The 16551-nt window shown below is 59.6% G+C and overlaps 1 protein-coding gene across 1 annotated transcript; it reads left to right on the forward strand.

The window, feature by feature from the left end:
* Window positions 1–1077: 1077 nt before the first annotated feature.
* Window positions 1078–16254, forward strand: BCORL1 (BCL6 corepressor like 1). Its single transcript, XM_074147841.1, has 13 exons — window positions 1078–1163; window positions 3932–4022; window positions 4290–6857; window positions 7156–7321; window positions 7513–7593; window positions 7752–8183; window positions 10031–10260; window positions 10355–10561; window positions 10663–10829; window positions 11581–11726; window positions 12663–12740; window positions 14596–14749; window positions 15586–16254. The coding sequence occupies exons 1-13, from the start codon at window positions 1078–1080 to the stop codon at window positions 15860–15862; spliced, it is 4683 nt and encodes a 1560-aa protein (XP_074003942.1). The 3' UTR covers window positions 15863–16254.
* The last annotated feature ends 297 nt before the right edge of the window (window positions 16255–16551 follow it).

Consider the following 16551-nt stretch of genomic DNA (forward strand, 5'->3'; position numbering starts at 1 on the left):
CCAGGGCTCGATCCCTTGAGCTGCTGGCCGGTACCTCCCCGCGTGGCTCGTTTCAGCACGAATGGGTGGTGCAAGCTGCTTCTTGTCCTGTTCGGAGCTCGTGTGGCCAGGAGTTTGTCAGGGAAGAGACAACCGACGGAGATCTGGGATCACGTGTCGCTTCCAGCTTCTTCCCACTCTCGCCCACTGCGCTGAGAGCGCTGCCGTGGCTCTGCTTCACCTTCGGGTGTGTAGGATTTCTCTGAACCATCTCTCTGCCTTTCGCAGTTGGTCCTGCTTGGTTCCACCGAGTCCACTCGTTGCCACAGTAGATCCTCTCTTCCTTTCGCTGCTTTTTCCCTGGTACGACTTGAGCAGCAAAGCTGCCTTAATGCTTGAACACCCAGCGCTGCACGATTGGCTGCAACCTTCTCCCTGGAAAGCTCCACCCAGCCGACAGTGCGTCTTGGATGCTCACGAATCTCTGGATTTCCTCATGTTTTCCACCCGTAACTCCACCGAATACCAGCACCTTCCTGAGGGAGGGAGGGGATAATGGCTTGACAGCACATCTGACAGCGCTGTTGGCAAACCTCTGCCTCCTTGTTTGGGGTTTCCCCCTTTCAACCTGCCATGTGCTGGTTTACCGAAGTCCAGTGAAGCCTTGGGGACGTCAGCGTTTTAACAGACCATCGTCTTGGGCAAAGCTCTGTCTTGCGGCTCGTTACCCGGTGCCGGAGGTCCCTCTGGAGGGAGAAGGAAAGGGGAGGGATGTGTATGTGTGTGAAGATGCCCATGTGAAACTCTCAGGGTAGCTAGAGGCTTTTTGGCAATAAAGTTGTTTAATATGAGGATGAGCGGACTGTGGCTTCTGTCCCAAGGTGCTGCTGATTTCTTCCAGCACCCTTTTACAGCCAGACGTGTGGCATCTGGGGCGTCGTACCCCCTCTGCCTGGCAGCGAAGCCGGGGGTGACTCTCTCTGGAGCGTGGCTGAATGCGAGCATCCCGGGGGGAGTTACCAACCCTCTTGTTTTTCCTTCATAGGCAGAGCGGCCCCTGGAGCCCCAGCAGGTCCTGGTTGGTGAGGAGCAGCTGTCATGATCTCTACAGCACCTCTCTATAGCGGGGTGCACAACTGGACCAGCACAGAGCGGATTCGCATGTGTGGCCTCAACGAGGAGAGGTGAGGTGCGTGGGCGGCACGGCAGGGCGAGGAGGAGGAGAGCGGGGAAAGCGGGCTGGGGATCCGGAGAGGCTCTGGGAAAGGAGCTGGTGTACAACGGACTGTGGTGCCGTGGGGAGGGGATGGATGTGTGGTCAGACGGTGGCATTCTGTGATGGTCTCTGCATCCCGTGCTCCGGCGAGGAGGGCCCACGAGCGGAACGCGCTGGGGGTCTCTGCAGAGGAACCGTGGCTGTGTGTAGCTGTGTTGCCTCCAAGGTGTTGGGGGGTGATGAGGACGAGTCACCTGCACGTGCTGTTGGTGTCACCAGACCTGTGCTCTTAACTGCCAGGGGAGGGAAAGAGCTTGACCCACAGCGAGCCAAGCCGCTAAGAAGAGCTTTTGGTGGCCCAGAGGGGTTAGTGCAGACCAAATGATTAGATGGGAGAGTTGTGACATGCCACCAAATAGGAGATTAGGGAGGATTAGTGGCTGGGAGGCAGAATCGATCAAGAGGAGTTGCTGGCCTGCCCCGTGGCTTTGCATCGCCCTTTCATTCCCGCGGCTCTGGGGTCTTGTTCGCGAAACTGATCTGTTTGTGGCTTCCTTGAGGCTACGAGGTCCGCTCAGCGCGTTTGCCGTGGCCGGAGCCAGAGGAGGTTTGTGGGCTCACAGGCGGCGTGTGCCGGTCATTCCTCGCTGAGGGTTTTGGTGGCGTGTCCCCGAGGGACAGCCAGGAGAGCATCGGGACAGGGCCGAGCCCCGGCTCTGGCTCGGGGCAGACGGGCGGGCAGAGATCATCTCCAGCCCTCAGCCCGCCGTGCGTCCCTCAGATAAGAGCTGGGATGGCGTTGGGCTCAGCCTCTCCTCAGCCGCTCGGAGCTGCTGCTCCTTTACATTAAACACTCCAGTTCGGGGCGTCCGAGCGGGGCTGGCTGCAGCCCAGCGCTCCCCCTTGGCCACGGGACCCGTTTCGGGCCGGGCGGGAGGCGGCTGGCCGCCCAGTCCCCGGTGCCGGGGTGCCGCGGGCTCGCCCGCTCCCGGGGCCTGGGGAGGAGCCGGGGCCGGGGGCCGGGCAGGCCGCGCCGCCGCCGCCGTCCCCGGGGCCGTCCCGGCGGCTGACAGGGCCTGGGCCCGCCGGCGGCGGGGCAGGTCCGGTCCCGTTGCCGTTGCGTAGCCGGGGGCGGGAGGCGCCGGGGGCCGGGGCCGGGGCCGGGGCAGGGCCGTGGCTCGGGGCAGGGCCGGGGCCGGGGCCGGGGCGGGCCGGGCCCCGCTGTCCAGCTCCCGGCCGCTCCGCCGCGGTGCCGCGGGCCGCCGGCTGCGCTCGGGCGCCCCCTGGCGTCCCGCCGCCGCCGCGCCGCCCGCCTGTGAGGAGCCGGCCGCGGCCCCGCTCCGCTCCCCCTCACGGCCCCGCGGGGACCGGGCTGCGACGGCTCCGCGACCCCCGCTCCCCTCGTCCTCACCCCCCCCCGCGCCAAGGCACTCCCACCCCCGCGCAGCGCCGGGCCCCGGGGCCTGCCGCGGCCGGGCAGCCGAGCGCCGCACCCCGAGCGCTGCCGGCCGCGCTGAGGCGGCCGGGCCCCGGCCAGCCCTCGGCCACGCCGCCATCTGATCTGCCCCGAGTAACGGCGTTCGGGCCGGGGGGCGGCCCTGTGGAACCGCCGCCGAGGGGGCGGCAGGGCGGGAGCCCCCCCGGGGCGAGCGGGCTGTGGGGAGGGACAGCGGGAGCGGGGTGAGGCGACCCGGGGCGGGGGACAGGGCAGCCCGAGGAGAAGGCGTCCTGCCATCGCTCCTGTCTGTTACCGGGCGTGGAAGCCTGAGGGGCAGGGGAGCCAATCCAGGAGAAATCGCGCCATCAGCAGGAACTAAACTATGGCTGTGTTATCCCGGCGCCGGCAGCTTGTCTAAACCGCCCGGAAAGAGCAGGGAATCCTCACCGGGCACCCGCTGCTGGGGCAGGCGCCGAGCAGGCGAGCGCCGTCTCTGCCCGGTATTTTCGTAGATCGTGAGGACAGCCATCTCCTCAGTGCGCCCCATTTCCCTACAGCTCGGAATCCTTACCCCAGAATTCAGGCTTTCCACTCAGGAACGGTCTTCCAAAGAGAAAGGGTGGAAGGTGCAGGCCAGCGGGACATTGCACCTCTGCTGGCACCGCTGCTCCCGTCACCCACAGCGGGAGCTGAGGAGCTTTGGCGCTGGAGGGACGTCTCCACACCAGGCTGGAGGAGAGCAGCGGGGCTGGGAAGTCCCGGGGCAGGGAGTGAGCGCGGCCGGGAGACGGAGGAACAGGGATGAGGAGGTGCCTGTGGAACAGGAGACGAGCAGGATGGGGCTCGGTGGAGGAGGAGGATGGGACTGGAAACGTGTGGTGGGGCAGAAGGGGAAGCGGAGGGGACAGGAGTGGGGCCGGGCTGTGACACAGGGAGGACTGGGCTGGCCTGTGGTGGGACTGCGGGGGTCAAAATGGCCATGGGTAAGGAAGGTGCCCAGAGCTGCTGGGCCATGGAGACAGTCCTGTCAGGCCTGTAGGAGCCGTAGGGTAGGCATCGATGTGTGAGGAGGTGCTCTCCAGCAGGCAGAGCTCCATGAACAGCAGTGTTCCTCACCCCCTCGGGCTGTGGTGGCCAGTAGGTGCCGTATAATGTGTGGTGACCAGGAGCTGGCTGTCTGGAGCAGGCACGCGTCTTCAGAGCCAGCTGCTCTGCTGTCCCATGTGGGGACAGGGAGGGGTGGGAAGCTGGGAGGGTATCGTGGGTTTTCGTAATGCTGTGTCTTGTTCCTCGGCTAGGAGAGCCCCCCTTTCTGATGAGGAGTCAAAAACCAGCAGCTCCCAGCACCTGGGGTCTCAAGAGTTTTGCGTCAGCAGCAGCCTTTCCAAGGTGAGCTCCTTGTGTGCGTGTTCGGGTCCGAGAAGGCCTTTCCCCGACGGAACAGGCCGAGCGAGAGCATCTCCCCCAATGGGTCCCACGGGTTCCTTCTCAAGAGGGGAGCACCCAGGTGCAGTAAGGGCAAAGTAACGCTCGAGTTTGGCAAGAGCTGTTTGTCACTTCTGCCTCTGTGTCCTGGGGGCAGAGAGAAGGTCCTGCCTGCTTCACTTGGAGCCACTTGCACAGCTCTCAGGGACACCTTCCCCCTTCTTCTTGCAGGTGGAGCTCACAGCAGTCAGCGGTGGTGGCGGCAGTGCCCAGGGGCTGGACGCTGATGGCAAGGTGGAGGAAAAGCTTGGGCCCAAACTGGAAGAGCAGCCGCCTGATCCCAACCCAAGCCCGGAGTGTACAGGAAAGACTGTGACAGATGATGGCCTGGGCCCTCTGGCAAGCCAGGGGGATGGCAAAGGGCAGGAGCCTGCCACCCCCAGAGCTGCCCAGCAGGACAGCAGTGGTGCCGAGGCTGCCTGGACACCCGCAGATCCCCACAGCGACAAGCAGGCTGAGGCTCCTCCAGCCTGCCCCGTGGCTCCGGAGAGTGAGCCTGCTGGGAAGGAGAAAACCACCCCAAGTGCTGGAGCACAAGGGCCAGGCGTGCTGGCAGAAGGGACGTTGTCTGTGGTTGTCTCCAGCTGCAACACCTCTGCCTCCACTCCTGCTACTTTTACTTTGAACAGAGTGTGCTTTCCCACATCTCAGGCCCCTGCTATGCAAAAAATGCCCTTGTCCTTTCAGGCTGGGGCAGTCCTGAGCCCCAGCCAGTCGCTGGTGTACATCCCACCGCCCAGCTGCGGGCAGCCGCTCAGCGTGGCGACGCTTCCAGCTACCTTGGGGGTCTCCTCCACGCTCACCCTCCCCGTCCTGCCTTCCTACCTACACGAGCGTTGCCTGCCGGGAATTATCGCTTCCCCAGAGTTACGCTCCTACCCCTACACTTTCTCCGTCACCAGACCTTTGGCTTCAGACGCCAAAGTGGTGTCTGTGGAGGTGAATCAGCTCAGCTGCCCTTCGCCCTCGGGCGGAAGCGGTGCCCAGGCTGCTGCCGAGAGCGTTCCCCCGTCCACCGCTGGCCCTTCCCTCTCATCCAACCAGCCTCCATCGGCAGCATCGTCCGGGGCCGCTGCTCCCTCTTCCGGCACCGCTGCGCACGCCAGAGCCCCGGCAGCTCCTGAGCAGCATGCCCCGGGGGCTGCCACCTCGCTCTCTCCTCTGAAGTCCCCTCCCCAGCTAGAGCGTGAGATGGTCTCCTCTCCGGAGTGCAGCGAGATGCCTCTCGACCTCTCCTCCAAGTCCAATCGTCAGAAACTGCCTCCGCCCAGTCAGCGCAAAACACCTCCCATGCCCATCCTCACACCCGTGCACACCAGCGGCAAAGCGCTCCTCACCACCGTCCTCTCCAAGTCCCAGCGCGCGGCCCAGACCACGGGCAGCAGCGTCACCTCCTGCCTCGGCACCACCCCTCCCTTAGTCATCTTCCCCGAGTTCCTGCGCAACGGCGAGCAGGGCTCCTGGGTGAAGAACACCACGCTCATCAGCACCATCCCGGGCACCTACGTCGGCGTCGCCAACCCTGTGCCTGCCTCGCTGCTGCTCAGCAAGGACCCCGGGGTGAGCTTCAGCAGGGACCCCCGCCACCTGCCCAAGCAGGAGCCCATTTCCATCATCGACCAGGGAGAGCCTCGCGGCGACGGGGTTCCCTGTGGGAAGAAAGCCAACCAGGTCAGCACAGAAGGACAGCAGGATCCCGCCAGGAGACTCCTCCAGAGCAGAGTTGCTCCAGGGGCTTCTTTGTGTCAATCCAAGGACATCTCCACCTGGAATCCCGGCCAAGGGAGCGTGTACCCGCGATGCCCCATGAATGGGAAACCTTCCAATCCTCAGCTTCTGCCTCTCGGCTGGTCTCCTTATCATCAAACCCCTCTGCTTTCAATTGGCATCTCCACGACGGGGCAGCTGACCCCGAACCAGAGCGGCTCCTGCAAGCCAGCCGGAGCGGGAGAGCTCCCGACGTTCCCGAGCGTGCAGCCCCCCGAGTCCAGCGCGGCCGCCCAGAGCCTGCCTGAGGGGCTGCCCAGGCTCCCGCTGCCGGAACGGGAACCTGCGGCCAAGAGCAAGAGCTGCCGGGCCTTGCCCAAGCTCTACGAGGAGCCGGACAATGCAGTCCCATTGGATGCGGGTCCATCTCTTCAGACCAGTGCTCTGGATGGGAAAGGGGGCAAGGGGAAGCTGGACAACCCTCAGAAGAGCCAAGAGTGCGATCAGCCCGAGGCTGACTCCAGTAAGGAGGGCAGTGAACAGACTGAGCCCCCCCTGGGGAGCTGTAGCGGCAAACAGTTGGATGCAAAGCCTAAAAGCCAAGTGTTGGCGGCGTATTTGTCGCATGACGTGCCCGCGGCCGGGCAGCAGAGCCTGCGAATGGTTTCAGAGGTGCCCACGGAGAGTCAGCACAAGGAGCTGGGCTGCGAAGGCTCCCAGGAGCCACCGGCGGCAGAGCCCCTGCAGTGCGTGCGTCAGGTGGATCTGTGCAGGGTCAAGAAGGAGCGAGTGGAGTGTGACGTGTCATTTACTTCTGTCACTTGCCTGCGAGCCGGGGCTGCTCCCCAGCCCTTTGCTGAGGTCAAGCTCAAAGGAGCGGGCCCAATCAAGCAAGAGGGCAGCCTGCGCTGCAAGTCCAAGCGGCAGCATGATGGGGAGAGCAGGCAGGCCCACAAGAGACTCAAGTGCCAAGGGCAGGACAGCGAGGAGTCCCCAAGCAAATCGGGGAGCCGGAGTGTGCATGGCCGGAAGGTGGGTGAGCCGGGCTGGGGAGGCTGGGTTATGGCAGAGCTGGGGTCGGAGGTGAGGAGGGAGCTCTCACCGGGGAGCACCGCGGAGTGCACAGGGCTTTCCACCCGTGCTGTTTGGTGTTACCTGGTGGTGGATTAATGTACTGCTGGTTACCTAGAGAAAAAATGGATCTGGGGTTTCAAAAACCCCGAAGGGCACTGGCATGATGAGTGGGGGACAGCGTTTTGTTCCTTCTCTGCTGCTCCAGCTCAGTCAGTCAGCTGAAGCTCAGGCTTCAGCCTGTGTCCTCCGTTCACAGTGGCGAAAACACCACGACAACCTGCATGAGCTCAGCAAGCGAGAAGGCCGAGCCAGCCTGGGATCGGGGAAGGATCACAACAGCCTCAGGGTAAAGCGTAAGCGCAGGAGGCCGGCAAAGACGGAGTTCCCATCTCCGGCACACCGCGGGGACAGCCACGAGGAAGGTACGGCAGCGTGTTCTTGCAGGGTCAGGCTGCGGCGGTTCCTGGCACCCTGATGCCTGTGGGGCCAAACCCTACGGGGCTGGTGGCTTCCCGTAGCGCATTGTGATCCAAAATGGAGCTGCAGCGTGATGCTGGGCTGCCCTTCCCAGGCTGATCTGCAGCATTTTCTCAAGGCTCGCTTTTCCCCACAGGTTACCTTGAGAAGAAGCCCAAGAACAACTTTCGGGATTTCATTCCGGTGGTGCTGAGCAGCCGGACACGCAGTCAGTCGGGTGAGTTGGTGCCAGGGGACCCAGGGGGGAGTCCTGGATGGACTGTGAGCGTTTCCCTTTTTACATGGCCTTGCCCCCGTCTCCTGTCCTGCCTTGCAGGGGGTTTCTTGTAGATACTCTTGGCTTTTCTGCTAGCTAGAAATCCCACTTTCTTGCAGGAAGCATCGCTGGCTCTTCTGCTGGTGTGATGGGAGAGTGTGATGTGACTGGTCAGGAGATTTTACCGTTGCTGGAGGAAGATGATCAGGAAGAAGAAGAGGAGGAGGAGGAAGAGGAGGAAGAGACATCCTTGAAATGTCGCAAGCTGCGAAAATCCCACAGGACGTCACGCTATCACAGTCGCAGGGCCAGGGACAGGTCTGTGTCCGAGAGGAGCAGCTGTTACACGAGGAGGAGCCGGGAGCTGCCCTGGAGAGTGGAATCGCCCAGGCAGCTGTGGGAGCCCAACGAGGAGGAGGAAGATGACAGCCACATCAAAAGGAAGAAAAGGAGACGACAGAAAAGTCGGAAATACCAGACGGGGGAATATTTGACTGAGCGAGAGGAGGAGCGAGTGGGCTACCCCCACAGGAGGCGAAAATCCAAAGCAGGTACAATCTGGGAAGGGGTTTCAGGTACCAGGCTGGGGACCAACACGGTGGGTTGTTTTTTTTTTTTGTTTGTTTGTTTTGTTGCTTTTTTTGTTGTGTGGGGGTTTTGGGGGGGATTTTTTGTTTTGGGTTTTTTTTTGTAATGATGAAACTCCATCGTTATTAATGGCTTGATGTCTGCAGCATGAGCCGCTTCAATTGATCAGCTCTTCTTTGAAAAATGTTTACAGTAGATTTGGTAGTAGGAAAGAGCAGCTTATGTGGCTAATTAGATACTGATCTTACCCTCAGATTAAGACAGAGGGCGTGGGAAAATAAGAATGGGACGAGGTAGCACAGAGAAATATTTCTGGACAAGCATGGACCCCTGGGAGTTGTGTGCAGCATTCCCGGGTAAAGCAGAGGGAGATGGAGCCACCACAATTCAACTGGGTTCTTTATGCTCTGTCTTGCTTTATTAAGGCAACTTGCGAGCGCGCACCAGGGAGGGCGAGAGGATTAACAAAGCCAGAGTGTCTGCAAGGGACGGAGAAACCCCCCCCTATGGTTCGGACTTGAGATACGCTTGCTTAGAGATTTTATTGGTGGTTCTACCTTGGTATCTTGGCCAAACCCATTTTTCTGTGAAAGGTCTGTGGCCCTGCTGCCTAACGAGAACAAGACGTAAGTGGAAGCTATGTGTGGTGCTTGACACGGAGAATTGAGTCTCAGTATAACGTGGGAGCTGAAGATGCTGCTCCTGGAGACCTGCAAAACCTGCCTTGTACTGGAGGCAGCAGTGTCCCTAAGAGTCGTAAAGTTTTGTTCCTGGAGTTTATCCTCCTGATCCCTTGAGCTTACCCACTGGGGCATCTCCTTGCTTTTCATCTAGAAATGACGCGGAGTCTTTGTTCCCAAAATGCCCAAAGCTGAGGAGAGAGCCAGGCCCGAGGGACCCGGACTCTGCAAAGCTGGGTACAGACACCGTCTCCATCCTTTGGTCTGCAGTGCTCTTTTGTCACCTGTTTTATCCCAGCAACAATCATCTGTGCAGAGGGCGATGATCATCTTCTTGGCATCATACAAGTCCAGGCAGTTATTTGTTCACGGAGCTTTACTTTCTCGTTCCATACTTTGTTTTCCCGTTGCTGCCATGCCCTTGCTGCGGGACGTTGCTCTTTCAGGGAAGCAGAGCGCCTGTCCTTGGGTGATGCTCTGTAGTGAGCGACCCTGCAGCTCTGTGTAGTGCAGGGGAGAATAGTCTGGATTTCCCTGGAGGCATCCTGGTGCTCCTACCTGCACACCTATTAACTGAAACCTTAAGGTGCTGCTTAACTTAAGGGGGAGACACGAGAGGGCAAGGGGGGGTCTGGTTTTTCAGACAGGAAAACAGGACAGTTCACAGGCAGCTTGAAGGGGATACCCCTTGCGTTTTGTGTCTCTGGAGGGGTATCCCATTGAGTCCTGCTCAGCCTTACAGGTAGGGGAGCACCATATGGCAGCACACGGTTACCAAACTACTGGGAAGCTGTGCTGTGTCCTACTGGGTTCCCTTCAGACCCAAGGAAAAGCCTTCGTCAGTTGTGTGCAAGCCCCAGCTCTCCGTCGGCTGGGCCGTTTCAGAGCAGGACGGGTGGCTGTCGTTGGGCGTTGGTGTCCGTGCTGACGGGGAGAACCCGTGATGCTGATGGGGGGAATCTGCAGATTCACTCTCTTCCTGCTCACTGCAGCGACTCCGCCGTGGCTCTGGATTTCTGGATGTGTGGCCATCAAAGATGGACAGTTTGTTTGGCCTGGTGGCAGAGGTCTGGGCTGCTGGCCTTCGGTGCTGTGCCTACAGAAGCTCCTCATTCCCATTTCTCCTTTAGATTTGAGGTACCGGAAGCAGAAGGAGTCCGTGCAGGGGAAAGGCACAGAGCTACGGCTGAGGAGCAGGCTTTCCCCGTCCCCCAGAAAATCTCAAGGACGCCCAGACTTTCGGAATGGCTTCTTCCTGGAGCATTCGGACAGCTCTCCCGCCCAAGAGGAGCTGGAGAAACCATCAGGAAAACGCAAGTGTAAAACCAAACACCTGGCAGGGATCTGTGACGAGGGGAAGGTATGGCTTGGGCTGATGAGGGCAGGAGGGAAGGGGACTCTGTTTGTAAGTCATGGCTGCATGTGCCAAGGGTTTGTGTTCCTTTTTTCTCCAGGGGAAAGGCTGCTGGAACCAGCCCAAAATGCGCCCTGTGAAGAAGCCACAGGAGTTGTGGCCGCTTTGTAAGTCCAGTCGGGTCAGCCCAGGGAGTTCCCCTGAGTTGCCCGTGGCCCAGAACATTCCTCCTGGAGCTCGGCGGCTGATCGTGAACAAAAATGCAGGGGAGACCCTTCTGCAGCGAGCAGCTCGCCTGGGCTACAAGGTGAGTGTTGGTTCCCTTTTCCGCTTTGTGTCCTGATGATTCCTCTGCTGCCTTGTCTGGGTTCGTGTGTAACCGGGCCTGCAACCACCTCCTTCCTGCAGGACGTTGTGCTGTACTGCCTGCAGAAGAAGAGCAGTGACGTGAACCATCGTGACAACGCTGGCTACACAGCTCTGCACGAAGCCTGCGCGCGGGGCTGGATCGACATCCTCCACATCCTGCTGGAGCACGGTGCCAACGTGAACTGCAGCGCGCAGGACGGCACGAGGCAAGCGAGAGGGGAACCTCTGGGCAAGCATAGAATCATAGAATGGTTAAAGTTGGAAAGCACCTTAAAGATCATCCAGTGCCACCCCCTGCCCTGGGCAGGGACACCTCCCACCACACCAGGTTGCTCCAAGCCCCCTCCAGCCTGGCCTTGAACCCCTCCAGGGATGGGGCAGCCACAGCTTCTCTGGGCAACCTGGGCCAGGCTCTCACCACCCTCGCAGCAAAGAAGTTCTTCCCCAGATCTCATCTCAATCTCCCCTCTTCCAGTGTCAAACCCTTCCCCCTCCTCCTAGGGCTCCCCTCCCTGATCAAATGTCCCTCCCCAGCTTTCCTGGAGCCCCTTTAGGGACTGGAAGGGGCTCTAAGGTCTCCCCGGAGCCTTCTCTTCTGCAGGCTGAACCCCCCCAACTCTCTCAGCCTGTCCTCACAGCAGAGGGGCTCCAGTCCTCGGATCATTTTTGTGGCCTCCTCTGGCCCCGCTCCAACAGGTCCATGTCCTTCCTGTGCTGAGGACTCCAAAGCTGGACACAGTATTCCAGGTGGGGTCTCACAAGAGCAGAGTAGAGGGGTAGAATCACCTCCCTCAACCTGCTGGCCATGCTTGAGAGACGCACAGGGGCAGGGAGCAGGGCCTGTTTCTCAGGAAGAGCTGTCGATCATCGTTAGATTCGTCTTAGCCCAAAACAGAGCATTTGCTTTGCAAATTCTTCCAGTCTCTTCTTTTCCTGCCAATGCTTCTGTCCTTGCAGGCCTGTCCACGATGCAGTAGCAAATGACAACCTGGAAACCATGTGGCTTCTACTCTCCTATGGTGCTGATCCCACTCTGGCCACTTACTCTGGGCAGACAGCTGTGAAACTTGCCACCAGCGAGGTGATGAAGCGCTTCCTCTGTGGTAGGTGCCAAGCCCGGGGGTGGCAGCGCTTCCATCCTCCCCGTCTGGCAGCAGACGGGACCAAATCTGAGTGTCAGAGGGTTTAGAAGTGCTTGAGCAGCAGGTGACAGAATAATTTTAGCTCTGTCCTGTCATGCGTGTGTGTGTTTTCACCACCCAGTCTTTAATTATAGAATTATATACCATTTTCCAAATAAGATACAAGTCAGGTTTCAGTGGCCGAGGTTCAAGGAAGCGGCAGTGCTGTGGTCACACTACAGACAGCGCTGTGCACGAGCGTTGGAGACACTGTTCCACCGTTCCCGGCTCTACTGCATAACCTCCATGAACCCATTTGTGCTGCCAAATAGTGATGCCTTCTCTTCAAAAGCAGCTCTGCCCGAATGCTCCCTGCCTGCTCGTGTTAGAAAGGACCGTTTTGGATCCCTGTGGCCAAGGGTGAAGGATGCCCGCTTTCCGTGCGGTTTGTGTAGAAGCAAGATGAGTGTTGGGGCTTCTATACTCCAGCGAGGAAGGGACAGCTGGAGCAGCTCTGGTTCCCAGATAGATATGAGGCAGAACATCTCCGGTGTTGAAAAAAGTCTTGTTTGCCAGCTGGCCGCGCTCCTCCAGGCTTAACTCTCCGCGCAGGTGCTGGGGATGTAATTGTGAGCTCAAGACAACCCTAAGAACCTTTCTTTCCAACCCGCTTAGTGTAGTCAGTTGTTTTCCCCTCTCAGCTTCTCTTTCGTGTTCTCAGCCCAGGGTCAGGGTGTCCTCTCCCCAGCGAGGGTGCCCTCCTGCAAGTTTTGGTTCAGCTTTTGCTGTAATTCCTCATGGCAAAGTGGGGAAAAGCACAGAGGTGAAGTGCCTCCCCCAGCATCGATGGATGTGCATGGCAGGATGATGCTCTGACCAGCAAATGAGCGTTAACCCTCTCTTTTTTCCCCTCTTTAGATTACCTTTCGGATCTCCAGGGGCGCAGTGATGGGGATCCTCGCACAGCGTGGGACTTCTACAGCAGCTCCGTGCTGGGTGAGTTCAGTCGATGCCACTTCGTTCACAGCAGCAGAGCAGAGAGAAGTAACATGAGGTGTTCTTCAGCGTCCCCCTTGCCATCACATCCACCAGCTGAGGCGCAAAGCGCTGCGTGTCCCTCGGGGTGGAGGAGAAATCCCAGGCCCCTGCTCCATCTGTCTCTGTTCTTTGAGGCAGGAACGCTGTCCACATTTTCCTTCAGGTCTGCAAATCTCTGGGGGCCAAAAGATAATGAGGGAAGCCAGGGTGTGGGATCTCCGAGGGCGGGGTATGGTAAAGTCATCAGCGTCCTGCGCTTCGTGCTGCTGCGGTTCCAGAGGCAGACTCCAGGGTCTGTTCTCCGCCTGGGACCAGCATTGTTGTGCCTGATTGTCCCCCTGCCTGGTACAGGATGTCCCTGTTCTTGTCGCAGCCCTCACTGGGGCTAAGGGACAGGACTGAGTGAGGAGCGTTTTCAGGAGAGACGTTGGGCCGTACTGTTGCCACTTTAAATGCATTTCACTCTTTTTTCCTTGAGTTTGCTCAAGAAATTTGAGTTTTTTCCGTGATGGCAGCTGAGCTTTGCCAGCAGTGATATCGGACCAATACTCATCTCACTTAGTCTTGTCCTATTCTACAATAAGTTTTGAAGATTTAAACACCCTGTTTTTCTGTTTCTTAGGGATTTTTTTTTTTCCTTGGCAGGACTAAGAAATGATTTCATTTTCTGAGAGAGACCCTGTTTGAGCCTATGTCTCCTCATCTGCTGTCGTTTCTCTGTTAAAATGAGGCTCTCGCCGGGTGCTGTGTGCGTTCGTAGCGCAGTATGGTGCGTGGAGCTTCCTCATGCAGCACACCATAAGAGTTTTTTGCAGCCTTTTCTCTCGTGCGTGGTGTTGAACTTTTGCGTGATTGGTTTATTTGCTCACCAGCACATTTGGTCTGACTTCTTTCTGTGGAATCTAAACTCTATTTTCTGGAAATTTGGGGGGCTATGCTATATTATCTTAGCAGGACAAAAGCACTTTGCAAATGCAAGACTATTCATACCTCTTAATATTAAAATCCAGGCAGCAAGCTATTTTTCAACAGATGCTTTTCAGGGTGGTGAATAGTAAATTTAACTGGTTTTAAATGGTTTATGGATCAAGAGTGCTGTTCTCCATCTCCTATGGAAGCAAATCCCGCTGGAGCTCAGGCACAGCCAGCCTGAAGGCAGAAATGTGCGGGGCGGGTTCTCTAAAGTGGTGGTTATTGTTGTTCGGTTGCGTTCGGCTCTGGATCTGGGCACGGTTTGGTGGCACAGCCTGGCAGGCCTTATTTAGACTCAGGTACTGGCACATAGCTCCAGAGACCCTGCCGGGAGCTGTCGAGAGGGGGGCCTGGGGGGAGAAGGAGCCAAGGAGCAGAGCGCCGTTTCCTTTGTGGGGTCTGTGCAGACAGAGCATCTCCTGCGTCCCCCTCCCTCCTCTCGGCGCAGGTTCCTCCAGGCTGAGGACCCGGGGCTGAGGCCACTTCAGGGCGAGCCTGGGGGTCACCGTGTGGCTGACCCTAGAAAAGACCACCACAAAGCGGCTCATTTCACAAACGAGCGGTGTCTCCTCTCACGTGTGGGATCAGGGTCAACCTGCAGGTTGCTGCTGTGACATAAGACGTGTTTTCTACCTGACCCGGTCCCCAAGGAGAGTCTGGCTGTGCCAGAGCTTCTCCGAGACGAGGGGCTGGAAGGAGAGCGGGGGGAGCCCCTGGTACTCAGCTCCTGCTGTGGCTGTGAGGCTGTGGGAAGGGCAACCATTGCGGTGGCGGCCGGGGAGCCATGAGTACTGGCCGGTGTGAAACTGAGCAACGCCAACGGCTCTTTTCCTTGTTGCAGAGGGGAAAGACAGCATTGGATGCGACCTCCTGCTCAACCCTCCGGGCAGTTCAGACCAGGAGGAGGAGGAGCAAGAAGCAGACAACTTCATGTTTGAGTTCTCAGACAAGCCCCTGCTTCCCAGCTATAACCTCCAAGTGTCGGTCTCTCGGGGGTGAGTCTCTTTTCTCAGAGTGGGGAGCGTTTGGGTAACGCTAATGCTGGGGGGGGCAGGAGCTGACAGAACGGAGCCCTTGACCTCACGAGGACAGCAGCCGTACAGCAAAGCCTTCAGGGTGTCCTCCAGATGAGGGATAATGCATATGGAAAATCCATGCCTGCCTGAGAAACGTGGAGAGCCCAAGCCGACTGCGCGCTGAGGAGACGGGCCATACGGCAGTGCATAGTGTCCTGTAGATCCCAACGTTCTTCCAGAGGAGAAGATGCCTCTCTCCTCCCGCTGTTGCCACTCCTGGCCCCATTTTTCCCCAGGGATGCTGATGGGTCCCAGTGGATTGTTTCCCCTCTGTCATCACGGCTGCTGCGTTTGCTTGGGCTGCAGGGGGGGAAAGTGCATTGGAAGAGGCAGCAACAAAAGTGCTGCTTCTCCGTTTAGTGAATTTCCCGCCAGTTTCTGCCCATCCGAGGGACCTGCCCAGGAGGAATGTCCGGGCAGGGAATGGAGCCCCTGATGTGGCTTTTCGCCGGGTGGGGATGCTGGGGGACACCGTGGGAGGTGTGGCTTTCACACCATGTCCCTCTCTTGCTTTGAGTGCTTTAAAAAGGTGTGCTCTGCCAGGCGGCGACCGAACCCAGGCCTGCCCCAGCCCAGTGCTCTACGTGTGGTCCGTGCAGGCCCTGAGGAGGAGGAGGAGCACGGGGAGAGGGTGCCTGGAGCTCCCCGGCAGCGCTGCATCAAGGGCAGGGCCAGCGTGCGGGAGGCGATGAGACGGGCAACGTGCCCGCGGTCCCCTGCGCCCCTAACCCACCCTCCTCTTGCCGTCCTCGCAGGCCCTGCAACTGGTTCCTCTTCTCCGACGTGCTCAAGCGACTGAAGCTCTCCTCCCGCATATTCCAGGCCCGCTTCCCGCACCTGGAGATCGCCACGCTGCCCAAGGCAGAGTTCCAGCGCCAGGTGTCCCTCAGCCAGGTGCTGGCACAGGAGGAGGCGCCGGAGGGCCCCGAGGCCGCCCAGGGCCCCGCAGAGACAGTGGAGCTGGTGCACTACGAGCCCGAGCTGCTGCAGCTGCTGGGTTCGGCGGTGGAGTACGAGGCCTGGAGCAGCTGACGGGGGACGGGTCGCTCCCCCCATCACGAGGCAATAATAAGGACCAACGGGAAGCAGCCCCTCTCAGCGCCAGCAGCTGGGACCCCGGTCTTTGGCCCGCCAGCCCTCCTCTCCTCGGGCTCTCCTCCGGCTGGGGAGAGAGGGCCCTCGCCTCCAAGGACTTCCCAGGGTCCCCTCGCCACGAGCAGCGGCGGTTGCGGCCGTCGGCCCCCTCCGGCTCCGGCGGGCGATGGAGCCCCCTCCCCGGAGCTGCGTGAGCCGGAGCCCGGGGGCAGCGGCTGAAGCCGGGGGGGTGGTGGGTGCCGCTGCCCGTCCCCGCCTCACCCCACGGAACTGCGCCTCTCTGTTTGCCCTCCCCCTCCCAACGTCTTCCATAGTATTTATTTAATTAGTATTTAATTTGTAATGTTTCCTTTTGTTTTTGCTGAGTCTGTATCACTGTGATGGTGAGCTCTGGGCTAGGGGATGAGGGCTTCCTCCGGCCCCTGCACCAGCCGGCCCCTGAGCTGCAGGCCCGGGGGGGGGTCACCTCGGCCGAGAGCCTGGGGACAGTCCCTTCCCTTTGCTTCAGAGCCGGCTTCTGCCCCCCAGCCGAGCGCCAGCCCCCCCCCGCTCCATCCTCTCCCCCAGCTCCTTCCCACATCTCATTCGTGCTGCTGCTCCCGCTCCCGGGCGGCTGGCGCAGGGCA

This window comes from Numenius arquata, chromosome 5 (genome assembly GCF_964106895.1).
Source record: "Numenius arquata chromosome 5, bNumArq3.hap1.1, whole genome shotgun sequence".
NCBI lineage: Eukaryota > Metazoa > Chordata > Aves > Charadriiformes > Scolopacidae > Numenius > Numenius arquata.

Coding starts and splice junctions, on each gene's coding strand:
- BCORL1 (XM_074147841.1), top strand. CDS start 1,078: ATGATCTCTACAGCACCTCTCTATAGCGGGGTGCACAACTGGACCAGC. Junction 10,562..10,662: donor CAGCTCGCCTGGGCTACAAG/GTGAGTGTTGGT, acceptor TCCTTCCTGCAG/GACGTTGTGCTGTACTGCCT. Junction 14,750..15,585: donor CAAGTGTCGGTCTCTCGGGG/GTGAGTCTCTTT, acceptor CCGTCCTCGCAG/GCCCTGCAACTGGTTCCTCT.